This window comes from Pseudoliparis swirei, chromosome 4 (assembly GCF_029220125.1).
Source record: "Pseudoliparis swirei isolate HS2019 ecotype Mariana Trench chromosome 4, NWPU_hadal_v1, whole genome shotgun sequence".
In the NCBI taxonomy this organism is placed as follows: domain Eukaryota; kingdom Metazoa; phylum Chordata; class Actinopteri; order Perciformes; family Liparidae; genus Pseudoliparis; species Pseudoliparis swirei.
The window spans coordinates 24,789,163-24,812,193 of NC_079391.1; the positions used below are offsets into that span (position 1 = coordinate 24,789,163).

Sequence of the window (23,031 nt, forward strand, 5' to 3'; positions counted from 1 at the left end):
ACGTAATCTGGAGAGAAATACGTTTCAGTCAAACGTAATTTGGAGAGAAATACGTTTCAGTCAAACGTAACTGCAAATTGCATTTTAGGTCTGGGGGAACGTAATTTTTGTGATACAGGGTTGGGCTGTTGCAAAAGGTGCTATGTAAACTAGTCCACGCAGCCTTGGGGTTCCCATACATTTTACATAACAACATGTAATCTACGACATATTTAATGGGATACGTGACATTTTCAGTGCGATCACCAGATCTGGAAATGTAACCTCGGTTGAACAAGTCGGTCGTCTTCACGGCATCAGGGTTTCACCAAACATGACATTCAGAATCAACACAGTGCTGGATTTTTTCATGCGGATCCACGTCAGTTTGCATCTTTTGTTACATTAATTCACATCAAATGCTCCTAGAAAGTGGTGGAAAGTACCCATTTGATGTACTTACACAATACTTAGGTGTTTCCATTTTATGTTATTGTACAATACGCTCCACTTCAGAGGGACATTTTGTAAATTTTACTTCTCCACATTTATCTGATAGCTTCTAGTTCAAGTTGTTCTCATACATTGTTTGTAACAATATCTACAAATGCATATAACCCCTCAAAAAAAACCTTTATGTATTAAACACAACCGTAAAACCAGGAGGTATAAATAATGACCAACTCTGTGAAGGGAGGTCCAAAAACACAAGACTTTCACCCAGGAGAACGTCATTTGTGTCCCATCTGAATCCCTTGTCACAGAAATCATGTATTTAAGAAACATCAGTTATAGATATTTCAAACAAAATGTTGGCTTCTTGCCACATAACTTCAACACATAATAAAAACATTGATGAATGTATTTGCTATACACCTAAACAAATTATCATCTGAATACTTATCGGAAAGGAAGCGCACAAAAAATAAAGAATGACTCCCAACATTTTAGATATAATGTTTTCTCTCAGATTAAACCAGTTGTCCCTTTTGGTTTGTGACAGCAAGTAGGGCCCCACATGTTTCAGATGTGTATTATTTGTTTCAGTTTCACCAAAGACAATTCACCTTTAAATGTCTCAGACTGTTTTATTTGAGTAACGGTTTGAAGCTCAAACTACCCTCAACTTTTCCAAGAGTTCACAAGAGGAGAGTCCAACAACTTTACATTGTGTTATTCCTTTCCAACCCCAAACATGATTTTCTTTAGATTTTTCCTGTGACCCTTTGGAAGACTCCTCAGAAGGAAACCACAGACTCTAACTGTATAAACAAAGTACAACCAAGAAGCTACAACACAACCAGCTAACAGTACACTCATTGTTGCATCTTAATCTGTCATCTAATAATGCCATATATAACAATACATTTCTCGCAAAAGCAATTTTTCTTTAATGAGTAAAATGAATTGTTTCTTGGACTTCTGCTGAAAACACTTCTGTTCTTGATGCACATTTTTTTTTACATTGCTTTCCCATGTAAAGGATCTGAGTTCCACTACTGATCATTTTTTATATGTATGTAACTGTGTTTTCTCCAATACATTTCAGCAATAATAGTAACTAACAGTTACAGAGGACTACAATAAGTAGAATGTGGATAAGGCAGTCCCACGTAGCGAGTGCAGTCTGTTCCAGGAGACAACCACTGACAAGCAGCATCACAGTGACAGCATCTCCTCCCCCTCACTCCTCGATTCAGTCTCCCTCGCCTCCTGCAGTCCCACTGCTCCGTACATATGAAATAACACTTGTCCTATCTAGGATGTGCCTTGACAAGGAGCAACATCATTAGTTCCCTCTGTAGGGCTTCACTAAAGTCTGTAAAAACCCAGGCCTGAGGCAGGAGTTGGCGGGTTAGGGGGTTGGGAGGTGGGGGGTTGTAGGCTCTTACTCATTAGGACCCAGTGATTGTTCAAGTGATTGCCTTTAAAAGCTCATCTTCAGTGGTGACGGGCATATTTCCTCCTCCGCAGACAGGAAAAACAGTCCTGTGCAGCCCCCTGACTGGGAGCTGTGGATGGCAAATGGAGGTGTGTGCGTGTGAATCAGAAAGTACTTTAATGTACTGCCACAAGATCATTTTATCTGTCAACCAAGGCTTTCTTCATCTCTCCGAGTTGCAGCTTCAATCTATTTGCAACAATGTCTGTCTTTTCATCACAGCACAGGACAGAGCCATAATAACAGGAAAGAGCCACGATAACGTCCCAAGTCCGTACACACACACACTGCACTCACAAATGGCATATTGCTTAAATTACGAGAGTGAAGCAATCATACTGTGTCCTTTGTTTACAAGCAGAAATAAACTAGGCACATGACGGCTGGAGTGCATTGCAGTATATTTCAAAGAATCCAAAGGATGATACAAAAGATGTTACAGCCAGCCTGCTAACGACTGAGTAATGCAGAGTAAACACAGATAGGTCAATGATCTGTGTGTCCAGCCAACCTGTGTGTTGGTGGTTTTTGGCTGCAGACTTCATTGTAGCACACATGCGCATCAGTTTGCTGCTAGTTTCCTAAAGGCCACAGTCAATGTCACTGATTCTTGATGCTGTTTTTAGTTTCCCAGGCAACTCAGTTAATGACAGGGACCTGTGACAGACCCCCAGCCCCCTTTCAGTAATTGCAATCTTTGATGACTGCTTGTGCACTTCAAAGTGGGCGACCAAGGCATTTAAAGAACTGCAGCTGGTTCCAGCTGGATCGGCTCAACTTTCTGGGAATGCGGTGTTAAAGGTGGGGTTTTTTAGCAAAGAAATGATTGATTTTCAGTTTATTCTCAAAAGAAATCACACAGTGTACCATTTTTATAAAGTTGTGGACTTAGTTGTCCATCCGTTATTTGTATTAACTTGGCATGTGCCACCTAGACAGCTGTACAGAGTGGTAACTTAATATAAATGTTAAATGTTGAGGAATCAATCCTTTAAAATGAAAACATCCAGGGAGTAGGCCTGTGGTGTGGTTGATATGTATTGGTGTTGTTTTAAATCTCGTAGCCGCAGTGCTTGACTGGCCATCGGGGAGTTGGGGGAAAACTTCTGAAAAGTTGGTTCATTCCAGGCCGAACCGGCTGGTGTTCATAGAATTTTCATTTTTTAAGATTCTGTTGCCAGGGGTTGATGTATGGTCCCCAGCCTTGGCGTGGGCCAGCCTGGCGCTCACCGCCACAGACAGAGTGGAACGCTGCCTGTCAGACTGGGCCCATCTCATTCTTTGAATATTCAGAGGCACATGAGCAGGCCCTCCCAATTTGTGTTGGTCTTTATTTTTTGTTGAAATCTGGCTGTGTTTTGATTCAGTAGCGTTCAGCAGTGGTGACATGCTTATATAAACTGAGTAGGCAGGTGTCGGCGTCCTCAAATGACCTTCATACTAGAAGAAAACTGACAATAACAGACATGTTTTTCGGCTTGCGTACTCCTCATTTTAAAGTCCCGGGCTGAATTCCAGTGCCATAGGCAACTGGACGTTGCCCTCCACTTGTGTCATAGCTGAACAAGTCAATGACCCACACCGTGGTGCGTGGAGGATACCAATAGATACCTGTGAGAGCATTACATTCATCTGCCAGTGGACCTTAGAGCAGCTAAAGCTAAACTGAAACTTTATCTAGATATATAACTTTATTTGCCAGACTGGTTATTACCTTCGCATTGAAAATGCGGAAGGTTATGTTTTGATCGCCGTGTATTTATTTATTTATTTATGTATTTATTTGTATGTGTGTTACTCGCATAACTCAAACAGTATTAAACCGAATCGCATGCAATTTCGTGGGATGATTGGTTATTATCCGGGGACCATTTGATTAGATTTTGAGATCGATCGGGTCAAAGGTCAAGGTCATGAAAAGGTCAACATATTCTTGAATCGCATGAAATTTGCTGGGATGATTGGTTATTATCCGGGGACCATTTGATTAGATTTTGGGATCGATCGGGTCAAAGGTCAAGGTCATGAAAAGGTCAAAATCTTCTTTTTACCATAGCGCAGTCAATTTCTATCCAATTGGCATGCAACTAATGCCAACATGTTCGTAATTCAATGCCCAATCTTGTGATATGCGAAGGTATGCACTCTCCCGAGTGCCCGTTCTAGTTATTGTCTGTTATCTGTTTTATCGATTGAATTACTTTTTATTTTCATATAAAAATGTATTTATAGGCAAAACATTCTTCCTTAAGAACTTTATAATAAAAAACTTGTCAATATATTTTTCTTCATCGTTGCGTTTGTCAAATGTACTTTCACGCAGAAAATAAATATTGTTTTTGTGAGCGTTCACCCTGCAAATCAACGCATCGAGCAATCTAGTTGTCCTGAATAGACTTAAATGAAGAGGCTCCAAGTTTGAATTAAGATGACAAACTTTCTAACTCTTTTCAACCTTGACAAAGGCAGATCATAACAGAGCCAGTGCTTTTAAAGCAGACATTGACATATGCACTCCATAATGGTCTACCCGAGGGAAATCAAATTCAATCACAGCATTTTGCTTGAAGGAAACCCAATAAAATATTCTAGAATAAAGAACAATGACTTCAGACAGACAGAAAGACAGACAGACAGACAGACAGACAGACAGAAAGATAGACAGATGCTGCTGCTGCTGGCAGTTTATCCTCTTCCTGTGCACATTTATTCAAACCATTTATTAAAAAAGTGTTGCAACTGTTGCAAATTAGCATTGCTACCGGTATGAATATTGGTAATTTCCATGACGTCTGTTTCCTAAATTCACTTTATGTGTGCAGATTCTTGATTATGAAATCAATTATTTAGAAAACAATTTCCAGGTCCACTTTCGCTCCTGTTATGTCCCACTGCCCTCATCAGCAGACAGAGTTTGTACAGTAGCCGTGCAAGTCGACGTGTTCAAACTTTACCTGGTTGAACTTGACAGGTCATTTTGACCTTGAATCTGATCGAGTAAGAATGTCTACATTTCTCAATCGTTTAGCATTTCTATATGGGTGACATCACAGTATTAATGTCAAGTGAAGAAAGGGAGTCTTAATTGTCAAGGACACAAGGAATTAACTGTTGAATGAATGGGACAGGGACGTTGTATGTGTACAGAATGTAAAGCCCTTTGAGGCAAATTCTTAATTTGTGATATTCGGCTGTATAAAATAAACTGAATTGAATTGAATAGGTCGCAAAAAACATTCATTCTATTTTGCATAGCCAAAGGCGATAGATATGCAAGATTAAATAGTCGATTTGCTGTCCAATGAGCGAAACGTGCAGCCATAGGATGAAAAAAAAGAAAATGATGACAGACCATCATTAATTTGAGCTCATTTAAAGAGTTTCTCAGTGTGCAGGATGTTGCGAGGCATTTGTGTTAATGAGCTACATCATTCATGTAAAATGATGGCACAATTAGGAAAACAAAAGTGCAAGGTGTGACAATTTAAGTGAATGTGCTTTGTCAGTGTCTGCAAACAACACCTCTGAGACAGTATATGCATAAAAAACATTGCGGGGGCTTTTGGTGGTGGTGGGTTTGGAGGTCGGGATTTTCACCGGCAGACTTTTACCTCGCTATTGTGCACCCTCACCACGCTCCCACAGGATCTTCTGTTGAAAACTCGGTGGCAGGAAATGGAATTATAGCTGCTGAATACCGATGTTTTGATGCGTGCCTGTGTGCCCCGTTGTGTGTGCCCGGCGGCCGTGTGTTTTTTGAATAGCATGCATATTATCAAAAAACTACAAACTGAAAAGAGGAAGGCTGCCAGCCGTGTCCCAATACCACTGCAGCATTGCTGGATTTGTAAATGCCCTCCCCGCTGCCTCTCTCCTCCCCTCTGAAAGTCACTCACCTTGGAGATAAAGAGGCTCATTTGAAAGGTGACTTATGGTAAAAGAAGAGCTCTTGGTGTTTGTGTGAATTAAGAAAAGTTTCTCACCTCCCTCATGTCGAAGCCCGGTACAACGTTTCTCTTTTTTTTCTCTGACCTCTTTTGTTTCGCACCATTGTATCTCCTACTTCAGATTTACCTATTTAACCCAAACTCATTTTTCGCCGTTTCTTTCATCCACAGATGTTTGAACCGCCTTATGTAGCATTGTCAGACTCATTAGTTCTACTCAGCCCGTGCAGCGAGTGGGAGCTAACCACTCAGCCTTGCACGTAATGCAGCTTTAGTGAACTAATGAAACTGTAATTACAAAAGTAATGAGGAACAGGCAGTATTGTCCAGTTTCTTCGGGGCAAGCTATTGGTGAGCATGAATAACCGTCTGCAGAGTTTCCCTCTTTAATCTTGTATGGATTCTGATACTTTTTTGCCCTTGCTGTGTTATAGAATGCATATTCAAAGCACTTCTTGCTTCTTCATTCTGTGGATTTCCGACTGCAGGGAGCAATATCCCCCCACAATGTGTGTTTGTATGATGCATTTGTGATGTATAATGAGGAACAATGTAGGCTAAGGTCCATTTCCCGTGCTACTTATAAAGTTATGGCCCCCAGCGGGCCTCATTTAGCAAAGTGTAGGCTATGTTGAGCCACGTTTAGTTTCTCTGCTGCCATAGCTGCCGTAAAAGAACAGCGGCTAAAGAATACTAACATTACAGCCATACTGTTCACTTATCTGCATTTACACGCTGAGAACTTCTAGAATCTGCTGAGCGTATTAACCTGTATTCATTATGCTTCACCCCCCCCCCCCACACACACACACACACACACACGCATGTCTCTGGGAACAAAAACCCAAAACTCTGCTCCACCTTTTCAACTGTTCTTTTTTGCTCTTAATTGCAGCTACACACAGACTTGGATGTGGGCGGCAAGAACATCAAGTACGTCCTTGCGGGCGAGGGCGCCGGCACCATCTTCGCCATCAATGAACTCACGGGCGACATTCACGCCATGAAGAGGCTGGACCGCGAGGAGAAGGCCGAGTACACTCTGACGGCCCAGGTCGTCAACGCCGACACGGACGAGCCCTTGGAGCCGCCGTCCGAGTTCATCATCAAAGTCCAGGACATTAACGACAATCCGCCGCATTTCAACGAAGGCCCTTACCGAGCTTCTGTACCAGAAATGTCTGCTGTTGGTGAGTCACAATAGACACGCTGCCTTTCCGGTGTGTGCTGCACACAGCAGCTTAATCATTGTGTGAGATTTCCGAGACGACTGATCTCTAATGGGCTATTGCGTAGAAAATAATGAGTGGATGGGAACAAGACGGAAATGCGTATGCCTATTTACATGCATGCTCGCTAAGAGTGTCTCGGCAAATGGAAATATGATAAATTACTCAATCTTCCCCCATAGCTCAGTGCTAGGCCGCCCGATGCTATGGAAAAATCAGCATAAGAGGAAACAGCACTTGCATTCATGGCAGGCATTTATTAAAACAAGAAAAAAAGCTATTCTCTACTTTCCATAGGTCAGGGGCCATTCTATATTATGTGTTGCATTTGGGAAAACGGGGAATTTGTATCGCAATCTGTATTTCATGCTGCAGTCAGTTATGTGGTATAGCTGGTGATCATTGCAATCAAATATTTATGGAAAGCTTTGAAAATTCAGAATGTAATGTGTTGAAGAAACAGTTGGAGAGGAACTGGCGCAGAAAGTACTGCAGTGGAACACTTTATTTTGTATCAAAGATTCCCCCCCCCCTCTTTCTTGACACAGTAAAGTAGTAAGGCTTAACAAACCTCGCCTTAGAAAAGGCTGTGCACGAATGCTTTTTAATTCAGGATTCAAGCGTTCTAGTATAATCACAGACGAAGCGGAGGAAGCCAAATAAAAGTATAAAGGCTTTGCGTTCACGCTGTCTCTTAGCTTGTCAACACCGCCTAATGCTAATTGCCACCAGCTACCTTTCCTCTGTGCCCCAAAACCTGGCACACATTCCGCCGCAAACACTTTCCATTTTGCTGTATGCTAATATATTCATATATTCACATTATTATTCAAACCATGCATTTAAATGACCACTGCATGATGATCACACAATTCAGATGTATCGCCCATCGAGGATTGGCAGAAGCTTGTAAGTGGATCAGTACACTGTGTTTTTTCTTTCCCTTCAGGGGAGCGATCGCCACTGACCCCAGAGCAGCAGGAGTCTTGTAGACAATGTTTCCATCAGTAAGAGGAAGGAGATCAGAGTGTGTTTTTATGCTGTTTTTGACATTGGAGGGGTTCAGTGCCGTGGGGGGCCGAGGTCTGTTGGCCAGTACGGGCTTGTTATTGAGTTCTTTCTTCTCATCGAGCATCCTCTTGTTACCTGTCACAAAGTTGACAGAACACGCTAGGGCAGATGGTGCTAGGTATGTAGCGGAATCTTTTGGTGAATCCCATCTGTGGGTTGCAGCCTTTACGTCGGTTCATGGAGGCGAAGGCGAATTTGCTCTCAGCTCTGCATGATCGTGACATTTATTAGCTGCTGTTGCGGCTGACGCCACCGCCGCTGCAAAAAAGGAACACAACACAGTGCTAAGGAATCTGTGTAAACACAGAAAAACTATTATTGTCTGAACTCTGTTCCTTGATCCTCGTTGCTCATTGTTGTGGATCTCGGTTGTTCTCTAAGACAGCTCTCTAAGGGTTTCGCCGGTGCAGTGCATGGACACCATGGTGATGGGTATGGAGGGAAGCGGTAGTTGACAGCACTCTGTGATTTGCCGGTGGGAATAATGCATACGAAATGGGAATCGGCGTCTCTTTGTTGATTGTTGTTCCCTTTTGTCACTACTGATTAATTAAACATTTGCGAAAAAAGCTTGGTTGTTCGCTTGAAAGGCTTTTTTTTTCTTCTTCCTGCGACTAGTTTTCCACTTGTTAAGTTTTCATGCGGCGTTGTGGGAAGAATGTGACGCTCCGGACAGACAAACAATAAGCCGTTCGTCTCTCTCTCTCGCCTCATACGCATAAATAAACCAGTTTCTTTACAGTGGTGTTGCATCTCTTATCGCGTTGAAATGAGAATTTGTGCAGGCCCCAGTGGATTACTGGAAGTGTGCTGTAGAGTGGATAACTAACAATGTCCACAGGAAAGGGGAGTAGAAAAATAAACAAATGTTGGTGAGGTCTGCTCCGTATGAATCCCCACCGCCACCACGAGAAACTGCCATGAAATTACGGCATGTGCTAAGAGACGCCACATTACGTCTGGTCGGGAGTTTTGCTGAATGTGCTGATGCCCACCTGCATCGAATAATCCAAAATTAAATCCGGGCCATAACGTGCTTATTCTTGTGACGATGTTATCCACTAACAGGGCTTGTCAGTTCCACTCCAGACTTCATCACTGTCTTCCCGGCTCCTGGCTTATCAGGAGTGTGTCCTCGGCGTATCAGTGAGAACGGGGACAAATATCAACACCAACCTTTTATCTGCCAAGGACTACAGCGAGATAGAAAACCCCCCTCATTGAATGTCACCATGCCCCATATGAAGCGGTCCCCGCAGCCGGATGAGATATGTGACATAGGCCGCTGGGGTCGCCGTGTTTCCTGTGTGAGTAGGAGCATAGAGGTTAATGGGAAATGAAGGAGAAAGACCTTTTGTTCTTCTTTTAAAAGGGCCAGTTGGATAAGACGTGTGGCGTTCCGTGACTTTTCTCTGACTTTCATTTTCCTGAATGGCTGAGAATGGAGGTGACTACCGTTCTAATTGTTCGGCGGATCGTCTCTCCGAGTGCAGCACGACAGCGAGAGGAAGCGGAGAGCAGAGGTGGTGGATGTGCCGGATTAGAGACAGCCAGTCAGAACCCAGTTTGATCTGATTAGTGTCAGGAGCCAGGAGAAATGTGAAGTCAGTAGAGATTCTGTGACCGACGTGCTTGACTGGCTGTTGCTATGTGTTGCTGTTTGACAAGGGGGGGAAATAACTTGCGTTTCCAAAATGTCAACTCTTTAGTAACAAGGGAAAACAGCTGCGTTCTTTGATTCTTTTGTGCACTTTCATGGGGGCAGTGGAACAAGCTGACAACATTTGGAGTCTTGTTCCTGGCCACCGGACAAATAGAAGTCCAATGCTCACTCCTCTGTTTTCTCTATGCACCGTTTGTGTGCGCTCGCTACTGTTGTAGGCCATGTCCTTTCGAGAACAGCTGCCTGCAATGGCTGGAAACAAGGTTGTGGGCAAGTAAACAAGGACAGTGAATGAACAGAAGTTTAAGTACAGGGGTCTGGAGCGCTTGGCACACAGTAATGTTACAAGACCTAAATGGCTGCAAATAGAGAAAGCACAAGCAAGTACAAAAACAAGTCCAAAACAACATACGGGAAATTCCGTCCGAGTACTGTTTAATGCCAGTAACAATACCAGTCCCATTAAAGTGATACAGATATCAATAGAGTAATTAATTTGACACCCAATTGGCTGGTTAATCTCCTCACCACATGCACAGTGCTCAAAAAGTGGCCCCTTGAACCACGGTGGCGCTACCTTATTGTAGCGGAAGCATGACGCCAAACTTGTTGGTTCTCCTCCCCGGTTAAATTTTTTTAGCAATGTTAAAAAATATACTATGTTATTTTGACGTTTAAGTTATTAGCTATGTATTCGTATTAGCATTACACTTGCATGTCCTCTGGCAACTTTGTTCTGTTGTAAAACCTCCAGCTTGTTTAATTATTCATAACATTTCATTCTCAATGCTATGTATGTTTCATACATTTTTTTTCTCCTGTCTCTAGTTGTGTTGAGCTCTCTTCGGGCCCGGAAGTAAAGGCCCTGTACGGTCGTGCAACCCCATCCCAGAGTAATAACATAATACGTGTCCCAATTAGGTTTTGATGAGAAAATGTAATCACTGCCTATTAATTTTACAGAGAATGTTTTTCTTTAGACCTTAGTTAAAAAAAAAAAAAAAAGCTCTTTGGTTGAGGTTGGGAAACGATTGTGGTTTCAGTTAAATGTTAATACCCATAGTGCCTCTTGCTAAAAGTCACTGGAGACACTTTGTTCTATTAAACCAAGAACACAATCTCTCTCTCGTTCCTCGACCGAGTGCCGACACATGGTCATAAGACGTTTCATAAAGGTTTAGTTGTTGTAAGCAGATGTTGTCTTCACAGATCTTCGATTCAGAATCAATCAATTACAAATCAATTACGTAATCACTTAACATTTATTTAATACATTGACGACCAACACTTATATTTGAAATATTTGAATTCCCAATATCTTATATATATATATATATTATCAAAGAAAATATACTATGCTGGCTTTTCATTCCCTCCAACACATTTCCTGCTGTTAATTAGTAAGATATTAATGTATATATTTGTAGACGGTTGTGAATTGCAGATTAGATCTCTGTAGGTTCATCACTATTACAACCCTTTCCAAACACACATACTCATTTCATCTATTGTTAATATAAAGATATTAATTAGTTCAGTTTTACCATTTTATTTGGGGGGGGGGTATCTAATTGATTTAGTTGTATGTGCTTTACAAATCCATGGCTTGTTTAATTTCCTCTGCTTCTACTCATGAGGCAAGTACATTATGTGGTCTTTTATTTTTTAATTGAAAGATAAAAAATAAAATACAATAAATATTTACTCTACTTCTCCATATCCCTTAGTCTCATATGTATAATCTGTAGATAATTATGCTTCACTGCAACTTCAATTAAAAGAGAGTTTGTAGCTTGTTTGGGAAAAGCCCGGCTGTGATTACAATTCTAATTCATTTGCACGGATCTCTCAGGATTAGTAGACCCAGTTTCCCTGTTAATGGGGGTCTTCGACTTTAAGGCCAGTACAAGCTGACAAATACTCCCCCCCCCCCCATCCCCCCCCCGTATGTCTGTCGACCATATGCTGGAATTACGAGGCACTGCTACCCTTCTGCAGCTAACAAGGGGGGTGTGATGTAGTTGGAAATTACAAAGTCTGCTAGAAGTGACGCTTCAGGTAATTAGGAGGAGGTCGCTAAACCATCCTCCTCAGGGGTTTTTTTTTTGGGAGGGGGTGCGAATGATAATAATTGCTTCCAAACAAACTTGCCGAAAGTTGTTTTGCCGGATGGAACCCATGTGAGTAGGCCCACGGGAGTGTTGGGCTGCGAGCCTGCTTAATTATCAAGGCGATTAATTAACGGACGCGTGGACAGATGGCCCGTCGCCTCTCCAAACGGCCCGTGCTCCCTGAAACCCCGACAAAATGAATACCTGCACGGAAGCGCCGATCCCCGCCAAATGTGTCAAGATCTGCTAAATTGGAGCGCAGACATAAAATTGAAGTGACATTAATAGATTACCTGGGGTTGATTTGCATTTTCAGAGTTATTATGGGTGCGGGGTAACAGGACTAACAGGCACAGCCGACTGTGGGGCCTTCATGATGTTTCTGATTACGCTCTCATCACCTCCGGCAGCTGGGAAAATAAGTAAAGGCTTGTCATCGCAGATTTGGACGATAAATGAGCAGACTTGATCAAGGGGAGATGTATGGAAATGAGCGTGAGGCAGACCTTTATCCAAGATGATCCTCTCGTGCTTCTAATGTACAGCAGAACAGCGCACTGTGATCACAGATGATTTAATACCCACACATAAACTAATACATAATCCTACATGAAGGATAACGCTATTAAATACTGCTGTGTGTTCCATCAGAGAAGGTGTCTTTGTGTTTATCTATCTATCTCTTATCTAGGATTGATTCCTATTCCTACTCATTTATTTTCTTCAGATCAATACAGGGAAAGCTGTGCTATTTTCAGAGCATTTCACGCTCCACTTGGGCCAGATGTATTTTTTTTAAACCCTTCGTTTGTACACCTACAAATAGGATTGTGCTATGATAATCTCGCGGTAAATCTTGGACACATCTTGGTCGTGGAAAGTCTGAGTCTAAATGCATTAAATGCAGTTTAACTTGAATAAACCCAAGCAGTATTTCAGGGTCACAGCAACCCACATAAGTAAAAGGAAGCACATTTTATAGTGCATCTCTTATCTGGCATATCTCTGTCGAGCTTTGAGCAGAGAGTGAAGAGCGCGGGTGTCTGGTGTTTGTGTCTCTCTCCTCTCCTCTCTGATCCGAGACTCTGCTCTGCAGCTTGGCAGATGGACTGAGTGGCAGGGGGCCCCTGGCCCTTTAACATAGTGGGCAGCTGGGCCAGACCTGGGCCAGAGCTGGGCCAGAGCTGGGCCCGGGGCACATCTGACGAGCGGGCTCCGGGGCTGGGCAGGGATACGGCAGACCGGGGGGGTGGCTGTGGTGGTGGTGGTGGGCGGCTCACAGGCGAAGCTGGGGTGAGAGGGGGTCAGAGCGGTGAACCCCGGCCAAGGCTGTGACTCTCTCCCAGGCCCCTCTTACTGCCAGGCGGCGTCCGTGCTTGCCAGCCTGCCCTTTACTGTGGACGTGCTAAATAGGGATAGGGCAGGGCCTCGGAGGCAGAGAGGATTTAACTGTAAATAACCCGCGACTCCTATCTATCTCACCTCGTTTGGCAACAGCGTTTGCACTTGCGCATCCGTGTGTACATGCACGTCCATGTGCAAGTGTATTTTTTTTCGGAGGCTTGTTTTTTATCCACATCTGCTTATGTCACCTGTCAATAACCCCGTGACTCCTTCTTTTATTTGTTTATTCCTCTGCAAATACATTCTTCTTCAAGGCTGCTATACCCAGCAGCATTGTGAACTCTGCATCCCTTTGTTGCACAAACACAGCCTCATGTACATAAGAGGGGAAAAAAAGGAAAATATTCCCCAGCTACCAGATACGTTCTTCAGGAGTAAAAAAAACAACAAAGCGTACGCACAGCTGCTCAATATCACATACACATGTGTATTACTAATTCAGCAACTGTTATTCATGATCCAATGTCGAATTGTGTATGTAACATCATCAGTCACCGGTCCAGATACAGTAATATAAGCCCTTTAATGCCTCCTGGGGCCGTATTGTCTTTTGAGAGTGCATGTGCAGAAACAAACGGTGCACGTGTCTCGTGCACATCTGCAAGTCACACATGCACAAGTGCATATAAGTGCACATACCTCCTCTGTGTTAGCATAATGCTGTGCAGTCCTTAAGGTGGAATTTGTCTCTGCTCTCTCATGCACACACATTTGTATTGACTTTGTTGTCTCCCTCTCTGTACGCCTGCCGCCCTCACTCATCCTCCCCTTCGCTCAGGCTGATGCTCCCTTTTGGTCTTCCCTTGTGGGGGGAACAAAAAAAAGTATCTGGCTTCTTGCCCTGATGAATAACAAAAGACTCTCAATTAGACGCAGGACAAAAAGCAGCTCTCGCCACAGAAAGCCGCCTCTTTTTATCTTTAGCCGTGCAGATGAAAAAGCAAGAGAAGAAACATGCAAAAAGGAAAGGAGGTAAATAACAAACAAAGCCCATGAAAGGGAAGGTAAATGAGGCAGCGTGTCCTATCCCTGTTTTCCTTCGTAATGATGAGGCAAAGAATGTGAAGAGTCGGGGCCGACACAAATGCCACCATCTGTTTTGTCGCAGTGTATGTGATTATGAATGGATTTCATGCAACAGGATCAACAGTGGTACAATATGGAACATGAGGGAAGCAAAGGTTAAGAATTAGATTCTAGTTTTTTTCCTTCTTTCACAAACCTGTCACGTCCCAGCTCACTGTACCCGTTTAATTAAAGTGTTTGTCATGAAAGTTCTTTGCAGCCTTGAAATGAATGTACGACTCATATTTCTCTGTCATCCTGTCACACGCTGCTGATCATTGTATCAAGGTCAGTTAATCAATCTGAGAGGGAAAACAAGGGCACAGCATCCTGCACACCAGCGTTAACGCAAGGCATCAGGTGGGACTAATCCTGGTTCAGTGTGTCGTCGGAGGACACCGCGATGCCTCCTAATGGCCACTGGTGGGCAGATTCCCCTCCGAGTTTCAGTCACTTTTTGAAGAAAAAACTTCAAAATGTAACCAGCCTCGCAGTCGGGTCTCACGCCATATTTTAGCTTGTTTTCTTCAACCAACTGAAGAAAAAGACATTTCTAAATTGGGTTTAGTAACGTTTTATTTGACATTTGTCTCTATTTTCAGAACAATTACTGAAAAGGATTGATTGATGAATGGATTATTTGTGAGAATAAACAGAAGATGAATCAATGATGAAACTATTGTATTCACCCTTGGCTTTCTGACACGTGGGCGGCAGAGCCTTTGTTATCTGTTGGTTCTGATTTGAATCTGTGTGCTGCTGAACAGCCATTGATGCGAGGCAGTAACAAAGATCAACTTGTGCACAATGTAACTTCACGCTGAGAAAGGAACATTGTACAAGACTGCTTCAGTATTGGAGCATTGGAAACTTGCAAATTCAATTCAATTCAATTCAGTTTATTTGTATAGCCCAATTTCACAAATTACAAATTTGTCTCGGAGTGCTTTACAATCTGTACACACAGACATCCCTGCCCCAAAACCTCACATCGGACCAGGAAAAACTCCCAAATAACCCTTCAGGGGGGAAAAAAAGGGAAGAAACCTTCAGGAGAGCAACAGAGGAGGATCCCTCTCCAGGATGGACAGATGCAATTAAGTTGTTTTTTTTTTAAATTGAGAGAAACAATGATTCAATTAAATTAAATTCAGTTTATTTGTATTGCCCATTTTCAGAAATTACAGATTTGTCTCAGAGTGCTTTACAATCTGTACATATAGACATCCCTGTCCCAAAACCTCACATTGGATCAGGAAAAACTCCCAAACAACCCTTCACGGGGAAAAAAAGGGAAGAAACCTTCAGGAGAGCAACAGAGGAGGATCCCTCTCCAGGATGGACAGGTGCAATAGATGTAATGTGTACAGAAGGAATCATTATACACAAATTGAAACACAGTAACAACACAATCAATGAATATGACAGAGTGTATGAATAGTTGGTAGTAGGCATATTCCACGATCGAGACCTCCACGATCCATCAGGCAGATGGAGGTAGAGAGGAGGAGTTTGGCGGAGTCTCAGCAGGGCCATGGCATAGTTGGTAGTAGGCATATTCCACGATCCAGACCTCGATGATCCATCAGGCAGATAGGATATATGAAGTCAATAGGACTCCGGGGAGAAAGCAGAGTTAGAAATGTGCAATTCATCCACAAGGAGAGAGAAAAGAGGAGATAGGTGCTCAGTGCATCCTAAACGTCCCCCAGCAGCCCATAGCAGCATATCAAGGGGCTGGACCAGGTGAACCTGATTCAGCCCGAACTATAAGCTCTGTCAAAGAGGAACGTCTTAAGTCTCCTCTTAACTGAGGTGACTGTGTCTGCCTCCCGGACTGAAGGTGGAAGCTGGTTCCATAAAAGAGGAGCTTGATAATTTTTCACTTTTTTCTTAATCAATTTTAACTTTGGTTTTAAAATTTTAATAGTGATACATGATAATTGGAATATCATCTTCCTGAATGCTTGTATGAGTTATAATTTAAAATGTTATTGTGAGTCTTTATAAATGAAACTTATAGTTGCAAAGTGAATCGATTTAGTTCTCTGCCATTGCATCATATTACTTTGCCGCTGTGATTTCACTGCTTTGATATTTTTCCCATTCAGTTCTTTATGAATGGTACAGTGGATTTGAATAGCCGTCCTTCTTGATGGGCATTTGATGTGAAATCGATACTTATGGCCTTTTTGTTTATTAGCTTTCAAGCTACGCTTCAATTATACGTATTGACTTTCACAACATAGATTGACACGTTAAGGTCCATATTGAAATTTCTTCACTTATTGTACTTTTCGCAATGTCTAATGTAATAAATTTTATGGTATTTTCTTTAATCAATTTGTAATTAAGGGATTGATAAAGCTGGAAGTGTACATAGCGTGACATACTACTATTTGGATTGTGCATTTCTGAATAGAATAGTGTAGAATCTGTTTTTGAATCTTTTCACCTGAGATCCTATATTTTTTATGTGAGATGATAATTATTACCTAATTGAATGTAAGTATTATTAATTTATGATGTTGTAATTATATTCTCTTCTATCAGATTTTACAACTGGATTTTCTCTGATACTTCGGATGCGGAAATCTGTTTAAAGTTTTTTTCGTTTGCAATGCAATATAGGGTACAGTGTATTCAAAGGTGATGCAGACAGGTAGCTACTACATGATACGAGAACTGGTAACCTTAAGTCCAGATATGCATACGTGACATCGTTGCATATCATGTCTGGAACAGGTTCTTTCATAGCTATTTTGCAGTGATTATATAGAAAGTACTTAATTGTGCAACCTACTGTTCGATATCTGAGCTTAACGTACGTTAATGTTTTAGTAGAGTGCTTTGTAAGTCATGAGATATGGCATTGATTATGTTTTGCTAGTGAATAAACGTTATTGCAAATCTACAATGGTACTTTTGGTTGTCTTTTGTGAGAAGTTGTGAATTACTGTCATGTAGTAAGCGTTGTGTCATGCATCTGTACGTATTGTAACGTACGTTTCCATGAGTTCATGATCATTGATGACCGCAAGACAGCTCTATACTGTTGTCTTAGTCGCCTTAATATCTCCAACTTAGCATAATTGTCCATTCTAGTATTCACTCTAGTACCATCTCTTAACCTGCTGCACTAAGCTCTACTCAAGTTTGACAACTCGATACAGACAACACATAACTATCGACTTGCCAATGAGTCTAGAGTAGAACTGTAACTCTATCATTTGTAGCTAACGATCATGCATTCATGAAATTACTCACCGTAGATTGGTTGATGAGTTCAGAGCATTGTCGAAGAGAGCTAGCCTTGCAGTGTCCTACCATCTGATATTTGATCTCTCTTAGGTCATTAGTTCCAGCACTGTGTTAACCTCGACTTAAACTACTCAATCAAAACCTAACAATCTTACAGACTTGAATGTAACTGTAACGTGTAGACATTTCATCGTTAATATCTTTCTAATACCTTGATAAAATTGTTGGTGCACTTCAATGTAATGAGTTGATCTGCAAGCTAAGTATGTGAAGCATCATTTGTTAAAGTAATGACCGTATATGTTCAGTATACATACTGCAAACTACGATAGAACATTAACATGTAAATATTGTAATATGTCTGAGTCAATAGTAATTGTATGACAGTATTAAGTCACTACTTATTTTTTCAGCTACATCATGTAAACTATTCTGCATCATTGATCATTAACATGCTAAGAATTATCCTCATAGTACATATACAGTTATCTGCGAATTAACATACTAGTTGACACAACTAGAGAACTTAACTAGTGCGTACATTAATGATAAACTACCTTATAAGCTATACTCATGTGACTAATCATGTATACTATTAGTCATCTTATGGTTCTATCATGCTATCATAACAGTGCAGTAACTAATCTTCACTGAATATAACAAATCACAACACAATCATACATACAATAACTTAATTTCATATAAACATTTCAGATATGTGCCAATGAAACAGTTTATTCAATACCAGAATGCGGTCTACTGTATTTATTTATTTGGACCATGACTGATGTCTTACAATAGTCTTTTCTACTCTACCACTCGCTCTTCTCTTTGACTATTAAAATTCTAATTTTAAATGCTATTACACACGATAGCAATTGTACATTCACGTAAACGATACATGTCAGATTGACAGCATGTAGCGATAGCTTAAGTTGTATCGCCAGTAGTGTAGCACATTACTGAGGTAACAGCCACGATGCGTCTGGTACATGACTTACCAACTGAGTGACAACATACTCGTCAACATTTGAGAAGATGAACATTATAGGTCATACTGTATGATGCTTCTCATCTACCATTCATACTACTACACTATACAATCATATCATGACAACACACACACAGCATGAACATTGACCCGACACGATATGAAGGCTAGCCAGAACCCAAGGACGCCAGGATTGGAACGCCAATGACCATCCAATCCAAGACCCGCATGTCCCAGCAATCCAATTAAGACACAGTAAAGCCACGTGGAACGATCGGCCACCCGTGCTCCATCGATCCTTCTACTTAACCAGTTCAACATCAAATAATGCTGAAACTAAACAACACAACAACAACAACTAGAGGACATCATTAACAAGGACACTTTGGCAGTCTTGTTTGCTGTCCATCGAATTTTGTCGCATAATGTTGTCTTTTAACCTTTTCTTCGAGGCTTTCTTGTCCATGTGGTTCTTTAAACGTTGATATTTTACAGCAGAGCGACACCAGATTCAGGTCTGGAGTCTGTTTGTTTAACCCCCCCACACACACACACCCACACACACTCCCCCCTCCCTTGTCTCGTCTCATCCGCCATGCGGGCGGCTGATTTGCGGCATCACGCAGCCTTCCTGCCCTGGCTGCTCGTGTGTCGGAGCATTGGGCTGCACTGCTCTCAACGCCGCAGAATGGATTAAGTCAGTTTGTGGTTCTTCCTCCGTCACAGTCTGGTGTCCACACACACACACACACTCTCACACACACACACACACCGTCAATCTTACAGCAGGTTTACTATGTCACACTGGGGGCTGCTGTGTAATTGGGTGAATCTGCTCTCCAGCACGCTACAGAGATAGCCCTTTAAAATTTCACTTCACTTCTGGGAGTGTAAACAAACCTTAGGATTACTAGGGGTGTAAATCCACATACCACTATTTCTGTCGCCCTCCTCTCAATCCCCCCCCCCTTCTTTTTGTTGTCGGTCTGCCACCCACTTTGAGAGTTTAGGGGGGCAGGCTAGGCGTTTTGCTCAGTATTTGGAGTGTGTTTGTGCATCCGTCTGTCTCCCTGTGTTTGATGACTGGGGGAGTGCACCTGTCTGCACGGTGTATTTTAGCATGTTCGTGGTGCGGACACTTTATGTGGCGACATGCAGCTCTCTGTCTGTGTGTTTTCCGTCTGATGGATTGCTTGTCAGACGGCAGCGTAGCGCCGCTCTCACTGACTGACGAAGACATTAAGTTGCCGGTCACGTGGACGTGGTTGTGTTTCACTATTCCTCCGGGAAAACGCTTTAACCCCTTCCGGCTCCAGGACGACTGTCAGATGACAGAGTGCATTACTTAGAAGGTGCTCGGCGCTCGCGTCCGCAGTCCGGCGGAACTCAGTGGAGTTAAGCGGCTAAATGCAGTTGTGTGGGAGGTGGAGGACCTCTGTCACACGTGGCTTGGAGATGGGGTTGTAACCGCCGTGTTTTATGAAATGATTTCACCTCTGCGGGATGTAAGAATAGACAATATGTAATAGAGGGAGCACATCTTGCACTGCAGCAGCTTGGGGGAGTCGTTGCTGAGGGAGGGATGACAACGCTTCCCATCCTTTGCTTTTAATGCAACGTCATCCTCCTCCCTGCTGCTGCCCCCAGAATAGGAAAATAGCACACTCTGAGAAAATGTGAATGTTGGAGCGAGCGCTGAAATACTCTCCCCGTTTCAGATGGCTGAAAAAAAATTCCCTTCGTATTAAACCCAGGCAAGATATTTAGAAGGGATACTCATAGTACTCACAACAGCACTAGACAGTCTCATCTAAATGAGCAAAGAGATTTTAATTTTTTACTCACATTACCTAGAAGAACGTGAATACTCGCCTGTGCATATTCACACAGTAGAACTATTCTTGTTTTTGTCTACAATTACCGCCTCGTGTCTTAACGCCCTCCGCTAACCAATCCCGTCAGCTTACATCAATGTCTGTTCTAAATCTAAGAGAGTTTTAACAATATTTTTAACCTAACAGACAGTTTTTAGTTTGTCGCTGACACTTCCATTTGTACGAGTATGAGTTGTGGGCATAATCTGTCATATGGGCTCACAGTGACCTTGACCTTTGACCAGTAAAGTCCAATCAGTTATTATTTGATGAGGTGTTGTGTTTTACAATCCAATGAATACTACATGATGCACAACATGGTTGGTTGACGATTGGATATATATACACTACCGTTCAAAAGTTTGGGGTCACTTAGAAATGTCATTATTTTTCAAAGAAAAGCACTGTTTGTTCAATAAAGATAACATTAAATTAATCAAAAATACACTCTATACATTGTTAATGTGGTAAATTAATATTCAAGTTGGAAGTGTCTGGTTTCTAATGAAATATCTCCATAGGTGTGTAGGCCCATTTACAGCAACGATCACTCCAGTGTTCTAATGGTACATTGTGTTTGATAATCGCCTTAGAAGACTAATGTCTGATTAGAAAATCCGTGCAATTATGCTAGCACAGCTGAAAACAGTTATGCTGGTAATATAAGCTATAACTGGCCTTCCTTTGACCTCGAAGTTTGTAGAACAAAATTAATACTTCAAATATTAATCATTATTTCTAACCTTGTCAATGTCTTGAATATATGTTCTATGAAATGTTCAATTCATTTGATAAATAAAAGTGTGAGTTTTCATGGAAGACACAAAATTGTCTGGGTGACCCCAAACTTTTGAACGGTAGTGTATATATATATATATATATATATAATCACAAGCCAACAACAACGTCCGCATTGTCAAAAAAAAATAACCCTTTGTTGATTTCCTATTCCTATTACTAGCTCTCCCTTCATCGTGGATCGAAAAGGCCTCCTCTCCGGCTGCACAGTGCTGTCTGTCAAGTGAAGTTCACTGAGATCTCTCTTGTTCTTTTTCTCCACACTGATGTGGCCTAATGGTTTGCTGAAAGATTGGATACTGAAGCCATTTTAAGCCAGTTTAAGAGGGCAGCATGTGAATATCCCTCCTGATTTCCGCACCAAAATATAAATCTGTTATGTTAAAGGTGTTATTTCATTACTCTAGTCGAGTTGTGTCGTCATTTGCTATCCGTTCACACAGAAATACACAAGCCATACACACACACACACACACTGGGAGTTGTATACTCTTGGCCACCGAGCAGCTCGTCTGGAACGGTGTTGGGCTTCACGCCTCGTTAAGGGCATTTTGGCAACGGTGTATACATAAGTAATTTGTTTCTGGTTTTAAGTAATAACCCTGGTTATCACTTTCACGGGCTGGTGCTGGTGTAGTGTGGCATATATATACAAAATATATCAACCGCAAGTTAATTTCCCACCATGGTTTTGCATTATGCTGAAACTGAGATTTGTGCTTTTTTTCTTTCTTTTATTCATCAAGAAAGCATAATTCACATTAAACACTCTCACCCCCGTGGCAGCGTTCTCAAATTAAGCAACATTTTGTTCATTTACCCGTGATAAAGTTGTTCATTAGAAAATATACTTTGCCTTATTCTTTGTTATTACCACGATGATGTAAATGCCTTGGGAGCAATTAAACATGTGAAGTGGCCAATTTTCAGTCCACCACTTCCAGTGCCGAACTCTATCTGCGTGTTGCTCACATTTTCCACGGACTAATTAAAGTGAATCAATGACACAACCTTTTAAAATGGCGGCGTATGTCATGGCCATCGGTGGGGAACAAAGGACCCTCTTAATTATTTTGTTCCTGCAGCTCCCGTAAACGGCTTGTCAAGGCAGCAGTCTTTGTAGCCGTCTCCTTCATGTCATGTACACACGCATAGACAATGACACACACACACACACTGTTCCTCTGTGACAGCTCCCTCTCTGTCTTATGAACGACTAGTAATTGTACACAACAATGACAATGTTAGTGCTTAAGTGTGATGATCCCCTTACTCTTTAAAAGTGCAGCATCCCTCATCCATCACCGGCTCTTGGGACCAGCGTCTTGGATGCTGACAACCATATCTTATCTGCTAGATGTGGGGGTTTTTTGTTCCGGTTGTAAGCCTGCCTCTCCGGCCCAAGTAGCATTCGGTCGAGTCTAATTTTAAAGAGTCTGTTGCGGCCTGATTGAAGCACATATATAATCTTTTCAGCATCCGCAGGGTGTTCCCTCATTCATTTGCCCCGGTTCTTCAGCTGCTGAAAGACGCACTATAGCATGAGTATGCATTAGTCCCGTTATGAAGACTAATGGGCTAAGAGGGGCCATGTTTTCTCCTGCCTTGCAATTATTTACTGGGCCTCCCTGTAATCCAAAATACTTACGTCTTTCGGATATAAATATAAAACCGGGTGGCAGAGGAGAGCGGACAC

At 42.0% G+C, this 23,031-nt stretch overlaps 1 protein-coding gene across 2 annotated transcripts in view; it reads left to right on the plus strand.

Annotated features, from left to right (window-relative positions):
* The window catches only part of cdh8 (cadherin 8), a 101,745-nt gene that overhangs the window by 34,438 nt on the left and 44,276 nt on the right, over window positions 1-23,031 (plus strand). For both annotated transcript variants that reach the window (XM_056413038.1, XM_056413039.1), the window contains exon 2: window positions 6,764-7,058. In XM_056413038.1, the coding sequence (XP_056269013.1) occupies window positions 6,764-7,058 (295 nt within the window). The remainder of the gene's footprint in view (window positions 1-6,763; window positions 7,059-23,031) is intronic.